The sequence below is a fragment of the Plectropomus leopardus genome, chromosome 12, assembly GCF_026936395.1.
Source record: "Plectropomus leopardus strain MGB_pleo_1.0 chromosome 12, ASM2693639v1, whole genome shotgun sequence".
Classification (NCBI taxonomy): domain Eukaryota; kingdom Metazoa; phylum Chordata; class Actinopteri; order Perciformes; family Serranidae; genus Plectropomus; species Plectropomus leopardus.
This window is the reverse complement of record NC_142187.1, coordinates 9,804,353-9,828,424: the sequence shown is the minus strand read 5'-3', so window position 1 is coordinate 9,828,424 and position 24,072 is coordinate 9,804,353. Positions and strand designations below refer to the sequence as shown.

At 38.2% G+C, this 24,072-nt stretch overlaps 1 protein-coding gene across 1 annotated transcript; it reads left to right on the top strand.

Annotated features, from left to right (window-relative positions):
* The first annotated feature begins 7,824 nt into the window (after positions 1-7,824).
* Positions 7,825-23,936, top strand: pitrm1 (pitrilysin metallopeptidase 1). Its single transcript, XM_088085043.1, has 27 exons — positions 7,825-8,102; positions 9,563-9,668; positions 9,903-10,009; positions 10,189-10,340; positions 10,696-10,810; positions 11,071-11,167; positions 11,743-11,903; positions 12,282-12,408; positions 12,853-12,941; positions 13,450-13,578; positions 14,041-14,154; positions 14,530-14,626; positions 15,196-15,330; positions 16,707-16,845; positions 17,582-17,698; positions 17,824-17,953; positions 18,677-18,797; positions 19,183-19,259; positions 19,471-19,636; positions 20,733-20,833; positions 21,020-21,140; positions 21,257-21,307; positions 21,838-21,950; positions 22,243-22,365; positions 22,664-22,809; positions 23,349-23,451; positions 23,587-23,936. The coding sequence occupies exons 1-27, from the start codon at positions 8,056-8,058 to the stop codon at positions 23,678-23,680; spliced, it is 3,078 nt and encodes a 1,025-aa protein (XP_087941169.1). The 5' UTR covers positions 7,825-8,055; the 3' UTR covers positions 23,681-23,936.
* The last annotated feature ends 136 nt before the right edge of the window (positions 23,937-24,072 follow it).

Sequence of the window (24,072 nt, the reverse complement as noted above, 5' to 3'; positions counted from 1 at the left end):
GTACAAAAAATGGTTTTGGTCTCTATAGCTACTGTCAACATTCATGAAAACTGTATGGGCAGTGAATGTTTTTATAACTTAAAAGGCCCAAAGTTACACGCATTTATGGATGGGGCCACTTGCTGGACAGGCTGTCTGTGAGTCTTGCTACTGATTGTTGCAGCCTGTAAGTCAGATCCACCCCTTGCTCCTCCAAAGCTCCACCCTCTTGTCCAAATATGGTCACTTCTGGCTCCAAAAAAAAAACAAGATAGGGACAACCTAAATGAAATCTAAAGGCTTGGTACTTCTTTTTGTAGTTTTGGACAAAATAAAATTGCTAGGGGCCATGATAACCTGTCAGTGAGGTCCAAGGTAGAAGTACAAACATGTGTGTACTGTTGTGTGTGTATTCATTGTGTGTGTTATTGTCTACATGGTGTATTGTCTTCTCACCGATATTCTGTATGTTTTTATCTTGAAGTGGAGTAGAGAAGAAAGCATTATATGTGTTTCCGTGGAGACCATCTGCAGTGGACATGCACTTTATTTGTGTAGCTGTGTATGTGTGTGTATGCGCGCCTCTCTTATCAACACATTCAGCACTGACTGTTCCTCTGGAGTCTCCACTCAATAAGTTGGCAACAAATGCAAAACCTGCGAGATCAAAGAGAATATCACCCTGCTAATTCGACCTCAGATCAGAGAGAGATCTTCAAATTAAGTGCGAGGTTTTGAAGTAAACGCTGTTTTGCCACCACGTTTCATTTATTTTCAGCTGCAGCAGTTTAATTGGCCCCAGAGGTGAGGAGGAAAGTGGATGGGATGGGGGCGCAGACCCAGGGCCAACTATCCATCTAAAATGTGCGCTAATGAAACGGTCTGGGGAGAAATTGACATTTCTGTGCAAAAAGAGCAAAGCCCAGTCAGATCGCCTAGTGGCCAAGCAAAGAGCCCTGTGGGACGTGCACTCTGGAAGCAACTCAGTATCTCATATCATATAGGTATTAATTAGACTCTGCATAACAGATTTTCACAGCTTTTATCACAAAATATGTCCAGACACAGAATGTGACCTCTGTTGCACATGTAGAATGTTTCATCCTTTCTGAGCACCTGCATGAGCAGCTGTGATGAGGACACATCCCAAGAGGTAGGCGTCAGGTTGAACATTTAAATTCCTTGTTGCTGTTTACTGCCTCAATGTTTTTCACTAATGGCTGGCATCAAATGGCTTCATACTTTAATACATGTTGTTATATAGTCTGAAACAGCTTCATTCCGAAATACATTTACCAAAACCAATCCAATTTCAGGGAGACAAAATTGTTTCTACATATTGTTCGATATCTCAAAATTACAGCTCATTCCATTTGGTAAAATACAAGATTTCATATACAAACATCCCCATCCCGCTCACTTCTATTACCTGATGCAAAAGGGGCTTGGTGTTATGTGACTGAATTGAGGGAGAAGGCATGGCTCTGCCTTGCCGAGGTGGACTGGGCTTAAAGTAAACAGCCCGTGATAATTTATTTTATCAAATACCCAACCTTTATTTGCCCTTTGTGAGGAGAGTGATAAAGGCACGGCGAGGGCGTTATGTGATAAACCTTAGCACTGATAGGGCGGATGGCTGACCAGTGCAAGCCAAAATGCCACCACGTACAATGGGTGTTTCATCATATGCACTGAATGTGATTACTGCAGAGCTCATGATGTCAAATAAAGATAGAAACACAATGAAACGTTTTAATTATTTCAATAATAAGGAGTCAAGATCTACTATTGTCAGCAAGCAGTTATTGGTACCTTTGTGTTTTTTCACCCTGCTTATAGTGTGGCTTAAAGCTGCAGTTACTAATTTTTATAAAAAATAATCTTTGTCAAATTTGCTGAAGTATTTTCTGAAACTATAGACCATATTTTAAGATGGACAAGATGACAGCTCCCAGTAAGTGAAGCCCAATAGCTCAATCGCTCCCTGGTGGCTGACTGCAGTACAGGCCACAGAGCCTGCCCTCTCCATGTTCATGTATGGGAGATGGGCAAAACTAAAAACTCAAAAGTACACACCAAATAAATTTTTCCCAAAGTTGGTTTCACTCATTCAAGGTAGTTCTCATCGCCTTGATGTTTATTAAGTGTTCATTTTTACCAAAAAGTTGGTTTTAAAGAGTTATTTAATTGTACAGAAAGGGGATTTTCTGCCATAATTCACAGCGGTGTAAGCATATCCGTGCACTGACTTTCTGTGGTGCTGCTAGCAATTGGTCACGTCAGTGTTTTGATGAACTCTACCACTGTGGAGATCACAACTGCACTGACTGCGAATAACGTCACTAGCGTAAGATAGCAGCTGCCGTACCCCGGATATTTTGGCTTCACTTAAGGATACTGGGGGAAAGTAGGGATGCGTCATCCATCTTTATTTTCAGTCTATGGCTAAAGCTTTTACTATACTCATACATCACTAAATGTGACAGATAATCTGCGAGGAAAAACAAATCATACTCCTCTGCCTACTCTATTGACTTGAACCATTTTTCTGTGTAAAAACAACCAATCAGAGTCAAGGAGGCTCTGATGCAGCTGTGAATTATGTCAACCATGGCCTGTGAACTGCAGTCAAACTAGGCAGCCTTGATGAAATATTATTCAAGCTTTTGTTACTGTGTTGCATTTTTCTTACCTCAAATGTTTTATTATATTATATATATTATATATTAGATTTTTGTGTACTGTTTATCTGCAAAACGAGAGCTTGTGACCAAGCCGTCATGTTGAATACAGTTGGATGAAGTACCAAGCACTGCCCACTAGCCAGATCAACTTTCTCATGTTACAGCTAAACTGTACACTAAAATATGAGTAGCAGTAACATGAGAGAGTTGGTACGGCTGGCGGGTAGTGCTCGGTACTTTGTCAACTATTTCAAACATGGCAGCCAGGTCACAAATGTTCTCATTTTACAGATGAACAGGACACTAACATATGTTTCTTAAAGCATTTAAATTGTGAAATAGACACTGCAGTTTCAGAATGTTGTTTCATCTTTAATCAGCACAGCCTAGGTTGACAGTTTGACTGCAATTTATCAGTTGTGATTATCATGATCTCTTCTTTTTGGTAAGCCACGGTCTGATTTTAGCAAATGTAATTAGAGGCAGTATGGAGAGGAGAAGGGACATGATTTTTTCATATGTCTTTCATAGCAGTAGTGACAGTTTCAGCAAATATGAAACAAAGTTATTCTCATAAAAGCAACTAACTGTAGATTTAAGAGAGGATAATGCCCTCTGGTCAGTCAGATTTTTCCAGTACTTTTGTTTATAACCAAATATCTGCAAAAGTCATGGCATTCCTATCAGCTTCAGCTATATGTTGAATTTAGTGCTAATTAGCAAATAACAGCATGCTACATGTGTCTCTCTCTTTGTAAGTGAGTCTTGTGCATATAGTCTATAGTCCTTATCCAAGGCATTTCCTTGATGTTCTTGGATTTTACCTCACATTTATATAACTTTTGACTGAAAAATAAATAAATGCAAATGTAAGGTTAACAATTGCAGTTTTTGTCACACCTTATCAGAGATCCAAACTGTGTGTATGCAAGGCAGTATACCTACAGCTAAATATGTAAACTACATGGACAAAACTATATGGACAGCAAACAATTACGCCCATGGTGATTGAACATTTTATTACAAAATATGGGCAATTATCTGCTACCGCAGTCTTAAATATTCTGGTTTCAGGCTTTGCACCACATGTTGGAACCTGGCTGCAGGGATTTGATCTTCAGCCACAGGAGCATTAGTGAGTTTGGCTACTGATACTGGGTGATAAGTCCTGGCTCTCAGTTGACACTCCAGTCCAAAAATCGTTGGATGGTGTTGAGGTCAGGGCTCTGACACACCAAACTGATGCAGAGTCCTGTACAGGTCTATTTTTGCAAACCGTACCTGCCCATACCAGTAAAGTTTGGTACCAGAACTGACCTGTTACCCATCATTATCTTTAAGTCAAAGCTGCACCCGTTAATAAAAGTTCCTTAAATATAAGATAAATAAGAGTACTCATTAAAAACTAAAAACCAGGAACTAAGTAAACGCTACCATAAGTAAGGAATAGATAAAGGATACAAAATAAATAAATATAGTATTAATAATAAGTAACAACAATGAGACAATAAGAACAATAAGAAACAAAAAGGAACAAATGATAATAGATAAAAATGTTTAAAAAAATAATAAAATAAAATAATATAGTATCTAGTAATACAGTAACCAAGACTAAAAAAAAAAGGTAGGAGTTTGCTCTTAAAAATATCAACCCCCTCTGCTTCCCTCTGGTCTTCAGGCAGGCTGTTCCACAAAGGTGGAGCATAGTAATAACAAAGACGCCTCACTGTGAGTTTTTGGTCTTACTTTTGGGACTTTTAAAAGCCCACTTCCCGAAGACCTTAGGGTACAAGAAAGCTCAAAAGATAAAATCAAATCTGATAAATAACTAGCACCAAAATTATTAAGAGCTTTAAAAACTAATAAAAGCATCTTAAAAGCTATCCTGAAAAACACTGGGAGCCCAGTGCAGAGCTGTTGGTCCCGGACAGGGTCTCTTCTCGGGTGGGCCTGCTGAGTTTGAGACAAGTTGCAGGGGGCTTTCACCACTGTTGTGTCATTGAGAATAAAATGAGCTGTAGCTTGATAACAATGATTTAGATGTCAAAATATTACACATACACTGCACATCTTTTTTATTTGTTTGATTCTGTTCTGACTCGCTGCCCGCTCGCCTGTAGTTAATTTTTACCCTTGTCCATACTTTTTTTTTTTACCCGTTTCACAGCTTTTTGCGGGTTACATCAGGTACCCGCTGGTACCGGACCCAGTGCAGGACTCTGCTTCGATGGGGACAAACAGGAAAGGGACACACAAATACTGTTGACACAAAGTCTTAAGCACAATATTTCCCTTAACAAGAGGTCGAGCTAAAACCTTGACACCGATGTGGATAGGACTGTCTTCGTACCTTTGGCTTTATAACAGTAAGAATATGTAGCAAGTGGTTGCTGGGGGAAGAAACATTCATACTCAGCAAACTGTTGCTGGATAACAGAGCTGTGAAAGACAGAATCGAGGAAGAGCGTGAGAAGCTGAGGGTTTTGTTTTCCATCTGACACTGATGGATAGCTTAAGCCTGGATGAACCAGCGTCTGGACAGTCCAGACCTTTATGAAATCCTGAGGATTACCTGGAGGAAAGAGCACATCAGCGCCAACATGCTACCAGTTACTCACCAATCTGGCAACACCACATACTGTATTCATTTTCCACTCCGTTTCAGACAGTATATTTGCGTTGTATTTGAGGATTTGTTGTTTGTGTGCCACAATACACAGCCTTGTTCATAGCTTGACCACTATGTGTTTACTTGATTCAAATAAGGGCTTTAAGAGCAGAGGGGTGTAAGGTTTGTTCAGCCTTAAAGAGTAGTATGTAATCCTTCGGTTGACCTTAAAGTCACCATGAAATGAAAAAATGACTTCTTTGATTTGGTTGCTATTTTTTTTCACACAGAAGTATAATCTCATGCAACAAAAATGTCAAAAAATCTATCAATATTGCTTTTTTATTAAAGAAAACAACCCAAACAAATGTAGCAATGTAGCAATGCAGTAATGTTACGAAATCACTTCAACCCACTATTTTAATTTGACTTCAGAAAATCCTTGAAACAAGCTGAATTCCACTGGAATTACATCACATCAAGGCCACCTTTAGCCTTTCACATAATAGGGTTTGAGAGATGATTTTTTTTTTCATAGAGTCTGTTTTACCCCATTTTGTGTGATCAAGGTCTCTCCTGATAATGAACGTGCAGTGGCAGACTGGAGCCAGCTTCCATGTTGGAGGACGCTCCTGCTCTGTCAAAAAAAAAAAGAAAAGAAAAAACTCTCCTGCCTCCTCACCAAGGCCTCCTATTCATGCTGCTGGAAAATCTCCCACATGCTGTCAGTGCAACACAAGGGATGACCGTGGGTGCCTCAAAAGATATTCAAAAAAAAAAGGAAAGAGAAAAGGCACTCTACTAGCTGTCAATACAAACAGAGTGAGGGGAAGAAAAGAAGTTGCACATGAAGTCCGTACTATAATAAGAACTAACTATACTCTTCCTATTCTAATCCCACGGGATCTCATTGTGAGTGAAGAACTCTGTGTTAGGGTTGTAGTGACAAAGTCATACCTTTTATAACCTGTTTTGATTCTTTTTGTTGTGATATACACTTGATGTATATCACATGTTTGCTATACGCTATATAGGAAGAATGTAAAGCTGTCATCTTGAGTACCTCCCTGCTACTTGCTTCACAGAGAACAGCATCTGATTTGGGGATATTGAAGTCTGCATTTCATTTGGGGGAGCTTTTTCAAATGCCACAGTATTGTCGCCTTCCTGTCATATAATTAGTCATGAAATGCAAACTGCAGAGAAGGTGGCCTCTGGTACTATTGCTATTATTATTAGTCAGGACTCTGTTATTAACCCTCTGAATCCTGAATCAGTATCAGTTTTCTTGTGCTGCATTCAGATGCCTCTCATAAGCTATTTAACCACTTGAAAGTTAGACACATTGTTTGATGTTTTTTTAAAAAAAAGGCAAAAGGGGAAAGGCAATGACCAACTTGGCAAGAAAAGTCGCACATATCTAAATATGTATAATGACAATAATTTTATATTCAAAAACTATGTTATAGGGAAAAAAAGATTTAATACATTTAAAAAATATATGTTTGGCACTTTTTGGGGTCATTTTCTAGTTTTGTTTTTTGTTTGTTTGTTTTTTTACTTTTCTGCCTAATTTCTGGTAATTTTCTTGTTACTTTTTTAAAAATTGATTTCTTGATGTTTTTTGTGCCATTGCTGCTCATTGCCTTCTCCCCATGAAATGAAAATGAAGGAAAAGAAGATAGCACCAGTAAGGAAAGAGTTCTAAGCCAAAAACTAGCATGTCAGTGAAAGGATTTTTACATAACATTGAGTCATTTGCAGACTATGAAGACTGGAAGCAGTCACAGTAAACTTCTAATCATCAAAAACAGTAATATTAAAATAAACCATCTAATGTCAACTTTAGAAATCTCTCAGTAATAAATAAATAAATAATAAAAATCTTCTTTTGAAACAGATATGCTTTAAACAGTTTTCAGGCTCTACACTTCTAGTAAATGAAGTTTGCAATGTCATGGCAAACACAAAAGTTGTTTGGCAACACTGAATTACAGTTTTAATTCTGCAGTATTGTATGTAAATGTTTTTAAAAATGTGGGGGACGGTTTACACTTTTTTTATAATATTATTTTTTAATAAGGGTGGTTCAGCTGCACTTTCAGAGTGGAACATTAACAAAAAGATGTGACGCCTAACTAAGAAAGTGACTAACCAAACTACTTCTGTAACTTATGCTACTTTGCTGAACATGATCTTACAGCTACATCTGCTGGATAAGAGATTAAATTACATCTACAGGGAAATAAAATAAGATGAACTCCTTAGATAATCTTTTACGAATAATCGCTTTATTTCGAGGGAACCAAAAGTTGAATTCTGACATAAAGTGGTGTAAAATATGTGTTACAATATTGCTGTCCTTCAAAAACACCCCATACCAGTCATGGTTTGGTAATATTAGTTATAGCCAATCGTACTTGGTCTTCATTTCAAGTCAACCAATCAAATACAAAGTTGTTTGGAAGTGGGAGTTTAACTCGCGGATGTCTAATAGAGCCATGCTAAAATTGCTCAGCGCAATATTCGTAGAGTTCTAGTACGGATGGATAGGTTTAACTCGGCAGAAAATGGTTGTCAGATCTGCAATCTGCGCAGGCGTGGCGTCCATTTTTATGTGCGCAGCCGCTCAAATGTTTGAAATGTTTTACACACAGCATGAGAGGACACCGATCCAAACCAAAATAATATGAAATTAGAGACAATTTGAGTTAAACTGTGTGGTTTTTACAGCTGAATATACTCGGAGTACACATACTTAAAGAATTAGCGACTGACAAAGCCATGTTTCGGCAAACGAAGACGGTGCTCCAGAAACTTCGATGTGTAAGGTAAGTTAGCTAGCTAACGGTACAGCAAATTAGCTTGAACATACCTGGCATGTTTCCAAACATGTGTGCTACTTTTGTTTGTTGGAGACTTTGTTGTGTCGCGACAACATTAACTGGCTATTTGTGACAATACGATTAGCTGTTGTGCTAGAAAGGGTGCTTTGACTTTGTCAGAGTGACATGGCATTTAAAGTGATGAAACAGCTGTGCGACCAAAGTCAGAGATGAGAACGCATCCTTCTGGAGTTATGTAGCTAACGTTGCCGTTAATACTTTTATATTAACTAGTATTTTAATAGAATAGCAGATTAAGCCACCTTTGGACTGTGGTTTGTAACTGTGGTTTGTAACTGTGGTTTGTAACTGTGGTTTGTAACTGTGGTTTGGGGTCATCGAAGCGAGCAAAAGGAGAGGATAGCTAGCTAATTCCGACCTCAGTCATGATAGCAGTTTTACTTAAACTCATATGTTATTATAGCATATTGTGTTAGCTATCATTTCACGGCATGCAGACATTTAGTAGTAATTTTATGGTGTTTGCTTATGGTCTAAAATGTTGGCATACTCTGAAATATCCACAAAAGGCATGCTCATTTCTAAGGATTCATTTATTACAGTGGTTACTTTTTATATTTGAACCTAAGGCCCACATTAACTATAGTGTACTCTGGACAGATATATTTTGAAATAGAGAAAAAAAACTTTTAATTTAAGCTTCATTAAGAATCATTAATGAACTGTGCCCTATTATGGGAATGTGTCAGCCAGCATGCAAGAAAGTCAAAAGCTGTAAAATGATTGTCAAAGCCAAAATTAAGTATATATGTGCATGTCAAACAGAAGGTTGGCCTCAAAACATATGTCACATCTCATTTATCCAGAAGCCAAACTTCTGTAGTTGCACAGCTCAGAGCTGGTGTTCTTCCTGCGGCCAATATGTTTGATTAATTAAAACATTTGGGGAGGAAAGTATATTGCGTGACTTGGGTGGACTGGAAAGTTGTTCCATTTTCTTTTGTAAAAACTGTGACAACTTGAGGGAGATAATGTTGATGAAGTGTTTTTCAGTTTGCCTATTTCATCTCAGAAGACTGGAAGAAAGCAAAATTGATCGTTTAATGTATACAACATAGTAAATGTGGCTATGAAGGATTTATGAATTATCTTCCTCTTAATGACAATTTCATCTTCAAGGAACCCTGAGTTGTTTCACTATTTTTTTGTTTTGTTTTTTGGAAAATGTGGCAGCTGCATTCTGATCCTGGCTTGTCTGATTTTATGGTGTATTGTAAGCCCGTGCAGGCTGAGCATTAATATGAGCATGACACGACATTTAAATCTTAATTTGTTCAATCATTCATATGAAATCTGCTTTGCTTGAGCAAGCATAGGTGAATGTTCCTTGTACTAATAGCTATTACTAAGTATTCTTAGTTTAACTAAGTATTTTCCTCTCCCAGTTTCAAAGGCAAGCAGTATACCAGGAAGCTGAAGAGCACTTCAGCACAAGAGAGGGCCTGTCAGTACCAACTAGGACAGAAAATCCATGGCTTTACAGTCAAAGAGGTAAACTTTGCATGACTTACAGAAGTATAATTAAGGCCTTATAAACTAATGCTGTTCAGATTTTAAATTGATATACTTTTAAAATGATATGTTTTATGGTTCTCTCTGTATGATTTCATTGACCTTCTTGTACCAGTAATTGATTTGTAGCTGACATAAAACCTTGAGCCTTAATGAAAATGTCTACTATTATCAATCAAATGATCACTTTAGCTGCTAATTCTTTTTTCCTAGGTTGTAGTGGTGCCTGACTTGTTCCTCACAGCAGTGAAGTTGACTCATGATAAAACTGGAGCTCAGTACCTCCACGCAGCCAGAGATGATTCCAATAACCTCTTCAGGTTGGTGAGAATATGTGTCGCCTATTTTTTTAATTCATGTGTGATGGCAGATTTAACTTTCTCTCTGCAGTCACAGTTTACCACAGCATGGCTTTGAAATGTGTTTTACTTGTATAACAACACATCCTTGAACAAGAAAGCAATAAAAAACATATCTCTTACTCGTTCCTGTATTTCAGTGTCCAGTTCAGAACAACCCCCATGGACAGCACAGGGGTCCCACACATCCTGGAGCACACGGTGCTTTGTGGATCTGAGAAGTATCCCTGCAGAGACCCTTTCTTCAAGATGCTCAACAGGTCCCTGTCCACCTTCATGAACGCTTTCACAGGTATAGAACAATGATTTGAACCTAAATGTAATGTGTGTTCATCAGTTTCATATTAGTGTAATGGAAATTCTCTGCCAGACTGTATCAGTTAAGATTTTATAGTGTTTACAGGTCAGGACATTTTTATATTCCAGATAATACGTTTGGACTTCTTAAAGTTATTATAGTGACTTAAATACGGACAATAAGAGAGAGTGTTTACATGCACCACTACAGGACGTACTTGATAAATTCAATAAAAAGCCGCTGTCATTATTTTACTAGTCCGTATCAAAAGAAAATTAAATGATGGTTGGTTATTTCTGAAATATCTTTTTTGCGTGTGTTGTTTGTTTGTTTGCTTCCTCGTGAACAGCCAGTGACTACACCATGTATCCATTCTCAACCCAAAATGGGAAAGACTTCCAGAATCTTCTGTCAGTCTATCTAGATGCAGTTTTCTTCCCGTGTTTACGAGAGCTGGATTTCTGGTGAGTTTTGACTACTCTGGCACAGTTCTGTGTTAGAATGCTAAAACTGCTCTGTTTTACTTCATTTGATGGCGTTACAAAAATACAGTCAACCACATTAACTGTTTAAATACTTGATAGTGATTCTGTCTTTCACTGTATTTTCTAACATTACTGTAATAAAGATAAAGTATTAGCAAATGTCACCTGACAGGTCTGTAACAGTTAGAAAAATGGAGGCAGCCTTGCTTACTTTGTTTGTGTATGTCGTAATTTTCCAGGCAGGAGGGCTGGAGACTGGAGAATGAAAATCCCACAGATATCAAGTCCCCTCTGGTTTTTAAAGGAGTGGTGTTCAATGAAATGAAAGGAGCTTTTGTAAGTCAACACTTCCCTAGTACCTGTCATTAACATTTAATTTGCATGGCTATTATCTGTTCTATACAGTGCTTTTTTTGTACACACACAGGCCATTAGCAGCTTTTCAACAGTGTCAACAGTTAAAACATTAAATGTACAAGTGAGTTTTTCCTACTTAAACTGTGAAAATCTATAAAAACTATAAAAGTATAGCAGAAAAGTAAAAAAAAAAATTAAAAAAAAAAGAAAGTTTTCTCTGTTCAGTTGAGCTTCTCTTGAACAAAATGTCCTGTAATCCAGAAAAAAAAGCAAGGCTATAAAAGGAGAACAAGGACAGATACAGATGCAGTTTGGTCAGTGATGACTGAAACAAATAATGGGATATGGGAGTAGAATAACCAAATCAACTAATATGTTTGAAAGAATGAGAACAAGAAATTCAAGACACTGTGGGAATGTTAAATACAGCTTAAAAAATCAAAAGTTGTAACATATTTATATTGGAATTAGTAATGCTTTTCTCATTTTGGCAATGGCAGAATCTGAGAAATGTTTTGAGTCTGTTGTATGTTTGCCTGTGTGTATTACTACAGTCGGACAATGAGCGTGTGTACGCCCAGCACCTCCAGAACAAGCTGTATCCTGACCACACCTACTCTGTGGTGTCAGGAGGGGAGCCTCTGGCCATTCCCGACCTCACCTGGGAGCAACTCAAACAGTTCCACGCCACACATTACCACCCCAGCAACGCTAGGTAGAGGGACACACACGTACACAATGTAGAAACAACAGGAAATGTTTTGCACTGTTATGACATGAGAACAGAGCAAGAATAATTTCTTGCTGCAAACTGATACAGGCTAGTTAAAATCCACATTGACATCATGACATGGGTCTATGCTTTCAACTTCAGACATTTGTCAGTTTGTGCCCTCATTGCCCTCTCCATCCATCTGATTTGAAAAAAAAAGATATTGTCATTATTTATAGGAAACACGCATGTTGCTGTAACAGGACAGAAATCATGTAGCTTTTTAAATTTTGCATACATGTTTTAAAATGTTCCCTAAAAGCACTTTTATAATACAAACACATATACATCCATTCAGAGTTTTCACTATTTGTTCTTTAGGTTCTTTACTTATGGAGATTTGCCTTTGGAGCAGCATCTCAAGCAGATCGAAGAGGAAGCACTGTCCAAATTTGAACGCATCAACCCAAACACAGAGGTCCCATCCCAGCCGCACTGGAGCAGCCCTGTGAGTTTGTAATTTAGACATATTATTGTAACATGTAAGGGTGAAAGGGTATTCAAGATTATAGTATCATCTGACAAAAATAGACACGTTTTATCTGTAAAATCCTTAAGAACTACTTCAGCTAAGTAAGATAATGTACTGCATTTATTCTCCCTCCAATCTTATATTGGTTTAAATAGCTTACTAAGGTTGTGTAGAGTCTGTCTAAACACAGGAAAAAATGCAAAACTAATGAAGACATAAGTCACATGTTACAATTCTTTATTTTGGAAAAAAAACAAAACAGCACGATCCAAATATTGGGTTCTTGTCAGTTTGAATTATTTAGATTCATTGCGTGTTGAATGATCACTTGCATGCATGGTTCTATTGTTTTATTTTTAGAAACGGAAATGCATTTAACAGTCAGTCTGATCTCACTGTGAACCTCACTGGTTTCCCCAGAGAGAAGACCATGTGACCTGCAGCCCTGATGCTATGGCTCCAGACCCAGCCAAGCAGGACACACTGTGTGTGAGCTACCTGCTGGGAGAGTAAGATCACGTCGTCTTTCTTTCTCCTGCTGTGTTACACAGAGACATTTATGCTTAAACCCATTTTAGTAGGATGACATTTATGAGATTCTGATGACAATGACACTGTATCATAAAGAACCATAATGCATTTGTGTGAGGAGAAAAAGTCTGATCTTGTTTTTCTGAAATAGTGAGATAGTAATCACATAATAATCCAGGGCAGAATTAATTTTTTCATGTTTTTTTTCTGAGATTATCGTGCTAATCAAGAAAAATAAAAAAAATCAAGAAAATCTTCTTTTCCTCGTGTGAATGCATCACACTTGCGTAGTATCCTTTGTTTTTTCTAATCTCCTTGTGCATTTATTTACAGTGTGTGTTTTGTGTTACAGTGTGTATTTATAGTTATGTTGACAGTTTTTCAATCATTCTCGATTCATCATACAACAGTTGTTTTGTAGAAGTGAAGCTCTGAGCCTTCCCCTGTACTCAGTATCTGGTGTCTTGCTCTGGTTTCTCTTTGCAGCATCACCGACACATTTGAAGGATTCACTCTCAGCCTGCTGTCATCTCTAATGATCTCTGGACCAAACTCTCCCTTCTACAAAGCTCTCATTGAACCCAAGATAGGAACCGACTTCTCTTCTGTCGTAGGGTGAGTACATGAGCTTCAACATAACAGCAAACCTGCATTATACTTACTTGGGATCAGTTACAGTTAGTGGTTTGGTTAGAAAGCTCAATAACTGATTTCATTCTTACATATCCAACACATCTGATGGATATAACAAAAAAAAAATCCTAAGTATTTAATTACTTAATACAAATATCTATAAGAATGGCCCACTGCTTGTATACGTGTAATTGAAGGTGGAGTAGGTCATTCTGACAGGTACAAATATCTATTGACAGGATGGAATTTTCATAGCAGCTGGAGATTTTAATCAACTTATCCTTCATCTCTGAAGATGTAGCAGGATCAAAGAAAAATGTAATTTACAATGTATTTTTAATAAATCTACCTTCTACCTTGTGTTTGAAGCAATGCCTTTAAGGGCCTTTAAGCGTCTGATACTCATGTGTTGTTGAGATTGTGTTGAAATGTCCTTTTGTGCAGATATGACGGCAGCACCAAAGAGGCGTCATTCAGCATAGGACTGCAGGGAATGGCTGAGGAGGATGCAGAGAGGGTGAAACAAACCATCAGCCAAACCATCGATGAAATTATAGAGTAAGCACCGTGGTACCATTGGCTACTTTTATTTCATGGCTCAATATTAAATGTGCACAGCTTCGTGTGAGTAGTGACTGTATCATTTATTAGACAAATTCGCCATCAAACTTTTATATTGTTTTCATAAATCCATAAAAGAGTTGATAACACAGACATGGATTAATAAAAGTAAAAAGCTCCTCACCTGTCATGTCACCCTCATTCACTGTTCAAGTTTGTACTGATACACGTTTTGTTTACATAAAGCAAAACCCAGTGCTTTACAGGAAGGAGAGACAAAAGGAAAGTTTGTTGGAATATTGGAGGAATTCGAAATGTCCACACTAATATGTCAGATCAGTTTGAGTCATTCATCCTTATCTTTGCTCACAGGACAGGCTTTGAGGAGGAAAGAATCGAGGCTCTTCTCCACAAGATTGAGCTACAGATGAAACACCAGTCCACCAACTTTGGCCTGTCTCTGGCCTCGGTGAGTTCACTGCTGTTTGTCTCTAACCTCCATTTAATTTTCCCAACAGCAAGGTCACTTTATGTATTTATAAACCTCCATGTGGGAGGTATGTTAGCAGTACTACGAATGGTAGTTTGTGTGCGTAAAATCTTGTGTTACTGTTTGTTTGTTTCTGTATATGTCCATACAAATCCAGAATGCAATTATCGTCCAGGGAGACAATCTTGTACACAGAGCGGTTTATTTGCTGATTTCTTTGTGTAGGATGTGGTACTATAATTCTAGAAACCATTCTCACTGTCCAAACGCCACAATCACTGAAAGAGAACATTGCTTATCTACTTTAAACAAGTACAACAATATTTAAAGATCTAAGATCTAAGATTTAAAGATTTAAAGATCATTTATATGTGAATTAGTAAATGTATTTTTCTGTCATTTTATTTTAAGTATAAATCATGTTATGAAATTCCTCTCTGACATAAGAGGAAGCAAGAGTAAAAGAGATAAATAGATTTTTTTGTTTTCTGAATCTTTTTTTTTTCTCAGTGTCATTCTTGACATTTTCATATGGTTTGTGTTTCTAGTACATTGCATCATCGTGGAACCACGACGGCAACCCGGTGGAGCTGCTGCAGATCAGTGACAGTGTTGCTAAGTTCAGACAGGCTCTGAAGGAAAACCCTCGCTTCCTCCAGGACAAAGTTCAGCACTACTTTAAGGTGAATGACATGAGCACTTTTTTTAAACTGAGCATATTCTTGTTTATTTCACAAGGTACAGGGATGAAGAGGGGGTTTGACAGTCACCAGGTGTTTGCAGGGGTTATTGTTTATTAGTTGGTTATTTAATTATTATTCTTATTATTGTTTTAGTTCATCATGTGTGCATATGTTTAATTAATTAGAGTTTAGCTTTAAATTAATAAGGAAACTGGTTAATTAAAATTCAATGACTTATGGAGAAGGGGAGGGATTATATAATTTTGTACTTCTCCTTTTCGAATATGTAATCTTAAGTCTTACATTTTTCCTCTGTCTGCTTTTCTATAATCTAAAATATTATGTGTATTATAAGAGCCATTTGGAAACATTAATCACACTTTTCAATAACCATATTGTATTTTAAATGCCACTGAACTGTGTGGCACTTTGCACCATGCGTCAGGAACATTGCACACACTCTTACAAGACATAATAACTCACTATATAAAATAAACAATTTACACTTATTAACTATGTTTTCAACATTCTGACGCAAATTGACACAAACAAGCCCAGGTTTCTCAGGCTCTCCTGTGAGCCAAACTAGTGACAAGCCTTAGCATCTCTCGTTTAGCCCCGTAAGGAGACATCCAGCCAGAATATGTGTAATACTTTAAAGGTGTGTGTGTGTGTGTGTGTGTGTGTGTGTGTGTGTGTGTGTGTGAGAGAGAGAGAGAGATATGTGATGTTAGGTGCTGGTTCGTGTGCTCATTCAAACCACTCCTGCTTTTTCAACTTGACTTAATCGATGTGTGTTTGAGTCTCTAGTATATTGCTAGTTGTCAACAGAGGAAAAAAAGGAGCAAAATTCAGCGGTCCGAATTCAGCGGTACAGAATAATGTCCTTGAAGCTGCATTACTCACTGCCAGTGGTTAGGATTCTGGAGGGGGATAAGATTATGTAATCGAGAGAAAGAGGGAAAACATACATCATGAACTGATTTACTTGAAATTAATTTTCATACTGATGACGAAAGCGGGTAACAAACATTTCTAAAGGCCTGCTATTGCAGAGGTATGTCATTTATGAAATCGTACAGGCTGCGACTAATGAAAAGACATCTTTTCTCTATGATTATATACAGTTTAACTTTGTTTTCCAGTTGTATTGATGAGACGACATCCTTAGCATCTTTTTAGGATGACATCAAGAGTCAGCTTCATCAGCCCTGGTGTCGCTCGGGTTTTTAGTCTTTTCCTCAAATTTCTAACATCAGCACACATGCTTTCCATCATCAGTGGCTTTACTTCAGGTCCTACAGTTGAATTTTAGGATGAATACTAATTCATGCTTCTCTGTCCCTCTTCTGATCCCCTATCCTCCTGGCCTGCAGGAGAACACTCACAGACTGACCCTGTCCATGAGCCCAGATGAGGCCTACTTGGAGAAACAGGCCAAGGCTGAGGAGGAGATGCTCCAGAAGAAGATCCAGGCTCTGTCTGACAGTGACAGAAAAGATATCTATGAGAAAGGTAACAATCATCCACTGCTCCGTGTGTGTGTGGAATCTGTCTTTTTATTGGCAAGGTCACTTCACAAAGTCTTACTCCAGAAATGCACTGCACGCATGAGCAGTGCGTGACGGCAACCTGTGAGCGTGTTTCACGCTTGTGGTGTCCACACTGGCATCAGTGTTGTTGTGAGGCTTCTCTGCAGGACTGCCTGCTGGTATGAGTACTGTGTTTCCACATTTATAAGCACAAATTTTACTCATTTATGAAGTTGTGCAAGCTCCTGCATTGTCAGCAGCACGGACCTGCAAATATCTCACATTAAAAAATGCCTTGTGTCAACAGCTAATTAGATTCTGTCGACAGAAACATTGTCAGAGGACTTTTATTTTTAAAAAGGGAGCAGGAAACTTAAATGGATATGTTGTATTTCCTCACCTCTGTAACAGAGAAAGACTTTTAAACTGAAGTACAATGTGGTCTGGCGTCAAATGATAATCAAAACACCATTTTCACTGTCTAGACGTGCATGACAAGCACTGCTCCTGTGGCTGCTCTAACTTGTTAGCATGGGTGCCAAAAAAAAAACCCTACAGGTTCGGCAATGCTCCTGCGCCGCTGAGGCAGCCAGTGTGTTTCTGGTGTTAATCAAGGGCGGGAATTAACACCAAGACATTCACCAGTAAAAGATTTCTCACAGGCAACCTGCAAGGATGACTGCTAGATATCACAGTGGTGTGTTTTTCTTCCTTGAAAGGTCTGGAGCTGCTGGCTGCTCAGAGTAAATCCCAGGATGCCTCCTGTTTGCCTGCACTCAAAATGTCTGACATCGAGCCCACGATACCCATCACTCCTGTTCAAATCAGCACTGCAGGTACAGCACAGTGCCCACTGTATTACAGCCCTTATCACATTAACAAAGTCATTATAGCATGATGTTTTCTCCTCATCACCCAAGTCAAGTGTGTTTGATGAAACTCTTCTGTGCGTTCCTCACAGGAGGCGTACCAGTTCAGTACTGCGAGCAGCCCACCAATGGCTTGGTTTACTTCAGAGCCATGTGTAGTCTCAACACCCTGCCAGAGGACCTCCAGCGTTATGTCCCGCTCTTCTGCAGTGTCATCACCAAGTGAGTTATTTCAGAATCAGAATCAGAATCAGAATCAGAATCACGTTTATTGGCCAAGTTCAACAAATGAGGAACAAGGAATTTTTTCCGGGTTGGCAATGCTCACAGTACAGGGGAGGGAAATAAGTTAGGGATAAGAAAAATAGAGAAAAAGACAGACATAGACATGTAATTGTATTTACAAAAGGAAGAGATAGGGAATATATACAAAATGTACAGTATGTAATTCAAAAATATACAGTTAGTGCAAAAACCACTGTGCATGAGGTAGTATGAATTTATATATATATATATATATATATATATATTTGTTGTTTGTTGTTTTTTTTTTTTGCTTGTTTGTTTGTTTTTGTTTTGTTTTGTTTTGTTTTGTTTTGTTTCTTTTTTTTCTCTCCTGACACTCTGACTATTTACAGTTCATCAGAGTGACAGCCTGGGGGTAGAAACTGTCTTTGTGTCTGGTGGTCTTGGCATACAGTGCTCTGTAACGCCTTCCAGAGGGGAAGTTAATTGTTAGTCTGTAAAACCAGAACAATATCTTGAATGCTCAGAAGACAAAATGAGTTTTTTGTTAAAACAAACAAGTTCCAAACCTTATCTATTATGTTTTCCACTGTGAGATTGAAACAAATTGATACTTCTTCTGTGTATTGCGACTGCACGTGCTTTTCAACACACAACACAAATTTGAGAGACTGGATGTGTTTCTGTTTGTTTAATCAGGATGGGCTGCGGGACTCTGGACTACAGGCAACAGGCCCAGCAGATGGAGCTGAGGACAGGGGGCATGTCTGTCTCCACCCAGGTCTCCCCTGACTCCACCCAGCTGGACATGTATGAGCAGGTCAGTGCCAGCGCTGAACTCACTGCTTCCTATCTAATAAATTGAAACCTACTGTGTATTTTTCTGGAACAGGTTTGTTTTCGATCTATTTTCTCTGTGTGGCGATTATATATTGCGTTTCCTGCTGCAGCCCAGAATCATGCAAATAAGGAAATTACAAATATACAAACCTGGGAAACAGTCCAGTTTGGCTGCCTGGTTTCTGCCCAGTGCATGCTGGGATAAGCTCCAGCTTGTTGCCTCTCAGAAAAAGAACGTGGATTAAGAAAATGCAGTTCGTGATTTCTTGTCTTGCTTGGAAGGTGATTTGCTGCTGCAGGTACAGCCTCACAAAACACCAAACACTGAAGAGCATCTCTCATTGGCTCTGTGTTCTCTGCTTCAGGGCGTCCTCCTGTCCTCCTCCTGCCTGGAGAGGAACCTTCCTCACATGTTTCAGCTGTGGAGCGACATATTCAACAGGTACATCCTCCCAACACTTCATATCACCAGCAGCTATAGATGCACACTTATACATGTTAACTCAGTTTCTACATTCAGAAAAAAACACTCTGATGTTGATTGTGTTTTGTCTTTTTGCTGCTTTTATAAACAAGTCAGCTGTAATTATTGATACCAGTGAGCTGGATTCAGAGAAATTCTGGCATTAAAATAAGCCGATGTTTTCTTCCAGCCCCCACTTTAATGATGAAGAGCGCCTGAGAGTGCTGGTAATGATGTCAGCGCAGGAGTTGGCCAATGGGATCTCCTACTCTGGTCACATGTATGCTATGACCCGCGCAGGCCGACACCTGACGCCAGCAGGAGACCTCCACGAGACGTTTGGAGGGATGGAACAGGTACAGGACAGGTTATGTTTTAGTGATGATCATGTCCTCAGACTGAGGTGATGCTGACCATGTTTTTCAGTAACAACGTTTTAGTCCAACCAGGGTTCTCGCAGATCTTTAAGAAGTCTCAAGAGGCATTAAATTCATTAATTATAAATAAGAACTAATTGGTATTAAAATGTCTGAAATTCCTCTTTCAAAAGTCTTAAAAATGGTAGGACATTGACAGTAAGATATGATATCAAGAATCACTTTTTTTCTGATGTTGCATCCTAACAACTCAAAATAATTGGATTTCTTTTTAAATAATTTACAGAATTTAACATTGTGCAGATCTGGATAAAGAAACCAACCACACTCATAAAAAAGCTTGTTCATTTTCATTTGATTACATCTAAAGAAATACATCAAAAGAAAATGAACAAGCTTTTTTCCAAGGATTGGAATGGATTCTTACGTGTTCATCGTGTTCCACTCTAAAAAGATTTAAAAATTTTGAGCATTTAATGTAGGTCATTTAACTTTATAATTTGATCCCAAAAGATTATGTTTTGTAATTTGGGGTATAATTGGTCATAAATTGCATTCTGCTGGGCATTAAAAAAATCTTAAAATAGCAGCAACTTTATTTACTGTTGCTGCTGATGTAACGTAGCTCTGATACGCAGCGATTATGTGACTTTTTATTTATCATCACATGCATTTCTTCATTTTCTCCTCGCAGCCTGTCTCTCCCCTCGCACGTGTCAGCTAGATGAAATTATGTCAGTGAAAATGTGTGGCAACGGTGGATGTAACACATTAATTTTGTTAATTTATGTCAAAATTTTGCATACACTTACTCGCCTTATTGTGAAAAATGTTGTCTGAAAATATATCTCATTAATGTTGTGTTACTGATTTTGTCTGGCTGTAGTTATAAGACACTGGATATCATCATTCTAATCGTGGGAGATCATTTGATTTCTTCATGCTCTGTGTACTTTATTTGTGCAAGAAACTTTTCTTTTCTTTTGTTTTTACATGCTCTCTTTTTTACCTGCTGTTTCTGTGTGCCAACACTTTATAAAACAGCTTTTTTGTTTTTTGTTTATTTGAACATCAGGTGAAGTTTATGAAGAAGATAGCCGAGATTTCAGACTTAAGCCAAGTCATCCGAACACTACCCAGGATCAAAAAACACCTTCTCAACCCTGAAAACATGAGGTGGGTTCATATTACGGTACACCTGCTGATAATTCAATTTTTTTTTTTTTACATTATTAGCACTGTTAGCACCGTTCTGCCATTCTAATTGCTGCACCTTAATGAACTATTTCATTGTAAATGTTCTGTAAATCATGTGCTAAGCATAATGCCCTTACTTCAAATTAAAATGTCTGTTCCTTGCAGGTGTGCGATTAACACAACTCCACAGAAAATGTCTGACACAGCAGCACAACTGGAGAGTTTTATGAAAGACGTCGCTGATAACAGAAAGGCTCGCAAACCTGTCAGAAATAATATTATTGAGGTGAGGAATCAACAGGCAATCTGAACCAATAAACCAGTCAGAATATATGTTATATTGATGTCATTGACATCAGATCAAAGTTTAATATTCAGCTTTCTTTGATGTCTTCATTTCAGAGACCGTTGGACGCCCAGGATAACTGCGGACTGAGTAGAAAACTCATCTCAGTAAGTGTTCAGTCATAGTCTGCTAATCAGCTTCTTTATATGAAACACTTCACGTCAGTTTACTCAACAGACCGTGAATTTGTGGTAATAAAAGATAATTAAAGGAGTCAACAAGTATAAAGAAAGCCCTTTTTATAAAAGCAAAACATAAAACTTTGATATTAAAAAGGGAAATGTCATCTTTACATATAGAATCAACAACAGTTATTATGAATGTTCTTGTAATAATTCACTCTGTATATTAATATTACCACCCTGGCAGTGAGAGATCATTTGGGTCATTTATTTTAAAAGATGCTACACATTGTATCTTTAATTCCACTCTATTTTTCCCTGTTAATATTATTTTCCACGTAAGTCGGAAATGTCCTCAAGCCAAAGTCTTGTGCATGTATAGCAGTCTGTAACCCAATTTTGAATTAGGATTAAGGTGTGTGTGTGTGTGTGTGTGTGTGTGTGTGTGTGTGTGTGTGTGTGTGTGTGTGTGTGTGTGTGTGTGTGTGTGTGTGTTTTACTCCAACACTTTTCAGGAGCTGAATTTCCAGCCCTGTCAGATGAAAACTTTCTTCCAGCTGCCCTTCCCCGTCAATTTTGTCAGTGAGAGTATTCGTACGGTACCGTTCTCCCATGAGGACTACGCCAGGTAACGACACCAGTTCATGTCAAGACCTCAACACTGATTATTTCTATATTAAGACGTTAATAACTTGATTTCTGGATACATTTTCCCCAGACTAGTATTTGACTGTGCCACTGTCTGTAAATGCCACCGTGTCTTAACTTTTCCAAAATAGTTTATTTTATGTGACATGAAAAAAGGAGAAGGTCAATATAGATGTGCTTTTTTTGACGACATTTCTAAATTCATTTTTTCATTATGCACTTTTTGAGTGTAAAAAAACACTTTTTTTCCTCTTCATTTTCTGTATTGCCAGTTTGTGTATTTTGGCGAGGTTGATGACGGCAAAATTCCTTCATGGCGAGATCCGGGAGAAGGGAGGAGCCTATGGGGGCGGGGCCAGGATGGGTGGAGGTCTTTTCTCTTTTTATTCATATAGGTAGGTAGCAGTTCAACACACTCATCACAGCTTTGCAGTCCACATTTCACAGATATGTTACCTACTGCACGGAAGGGAAAATCCAGCAAAGATCTGCTGATCACAGTTTAATATTCTATATCTACATCAAACATTTTACACCATTTATTGACGCTCATCTTTTAGAAAAACTTCAGTTTCTTAAGTCCTCCTTTAGTAAACGTTGGACAGCTGTCCTGAGTTGAAAAAAGTGTTAAACAGCGATCATTAGAATTTCCCAATGTGCTGACCTTGTGTTTATTTCTCATCTGCCTTTAAGGGACCCAAACTCGGTGCAGACCTTGTCTGCGTTTCGTAAAAGTGTGGACTGGGCAAAGTCGGGACAGTTCACCCAGCAGGACATCGATGAAGCCAAACTGTCAGTCTTCTCAGCTGTCGACTCACCTGTGGCCCCCGCAAACAAAGGTGAGACTCCCACTCTGTTGAATGAAGTGATGCATTGTTTTGAGCATCAGTGGCATCATTTATTTTTGGATTAAAAGTAAAAAAAAGGGTATTACAAAATGTTTCAGGGGGTCTTGCAATGTTTAGATAAACTGTAGAATGCTGTAATACGAGTTTAGATATTTAGACTTCTCAAAATTAGTTTAGTTTCTCTTCAGCAGAGCTTCTTCTCTGCTGAAGAGAAACTATTCAATGGTAAACCCCAGAAAATGTTTTCTTTTCAGGTCTGCTCAGCCAAAGTGGTTGCTAACTGCCCGCTTCTTCTGTTTCATATCATTTTAAATGGAATATCTTTGGGGTTTTGATTGTTTGTTGGACAGTTTTAATATCTCATTTTGTTTAGTCAAATATGCTCACAAAAATGTCCAAAAGACAGACACATCTTATGTGTATGACACACCTCTTTATTTGGGTGCTTCGCCTTGAAATTGAATCGGTTTTAGGTTCTCCTGCCATAAAGACCGGCACTAGTTTGTTCACCGTGACTTTGTGTGTTACAGGAATGAGTCGCTTCCTGAGTGGGGTCACAGACGAGATGATGCAGAATCACAGAGAAAAACTCTTTGCTGTCGATCACAAAGGCCTGGTGGAAGTGGCTGAAAGGTAAAAAATCTTCAATTTTAAATAATTAATTAAGATAATAAAGATCCAACAAATCTGCATGTAATAAGCTTCTAGTTCAAAATGTTCACACATTTTAGTAAAATGGGTCTAAAACAAGCGTCTCGTATCCTGCAGATACCTCGGTGTTGGTCAGAGGACGTGCGGTGTTGCTATCCTGGGCCCAGAGAATGAGACGATTAAAAAAGATCCCTCATGGATTGTAAAATAATCCAGTCAGCAGGTATTTTATAATTGATAACTGGACTTGATATGTACCACAGTGGCAAGACATACTGTACTGAAAACCCAAAGACAATGTTCTTGTTAGGATTTTTTACAATAGTGGCAAAAAAGCTGAAGCGCACAATATCAAGAGGAGGTATGTGGACTGAAAACTTACGTTGTCTGATTCTTCAGATTATTACTTCACTTTTATATATTCTGTTATGTACATAATAAATATTACAGGATAATATTGAAAAAAATCCAATTCTGAGTGGGTCTTTATTTTTTATTGTTGTGATCATAAAAACGTTTTTGAAAATTTAGTTTTCACAGCAGGATAATAACAATATGATTCCTCTGTAGTTCAGGAACTTAATTTTTGGATGATTCAGAATA

Coding starts and splice junctions, on each gene's coding strand:
- pitrm1 (XM_088085043.1), top strand. CDS start 8,056: ATGTTTCGGCAAACGAAGACGGTGCTCCAGAAACTTCGATGTGTAAG. Junction 14,155..14,529: donor ACCATCGATGAAATTATAGA/GTAAGCACCGTG, acceptor CTTTGCTCACAG/GACAGGCTTTGAGGAGGAAA. Junction 19,260..19,470: donor TGGAGCGACATATTCAACAG/GTACATCCTCCC, acceptor GTTTTCTTCCAG/CCCCCACTTTAATGATGAAG.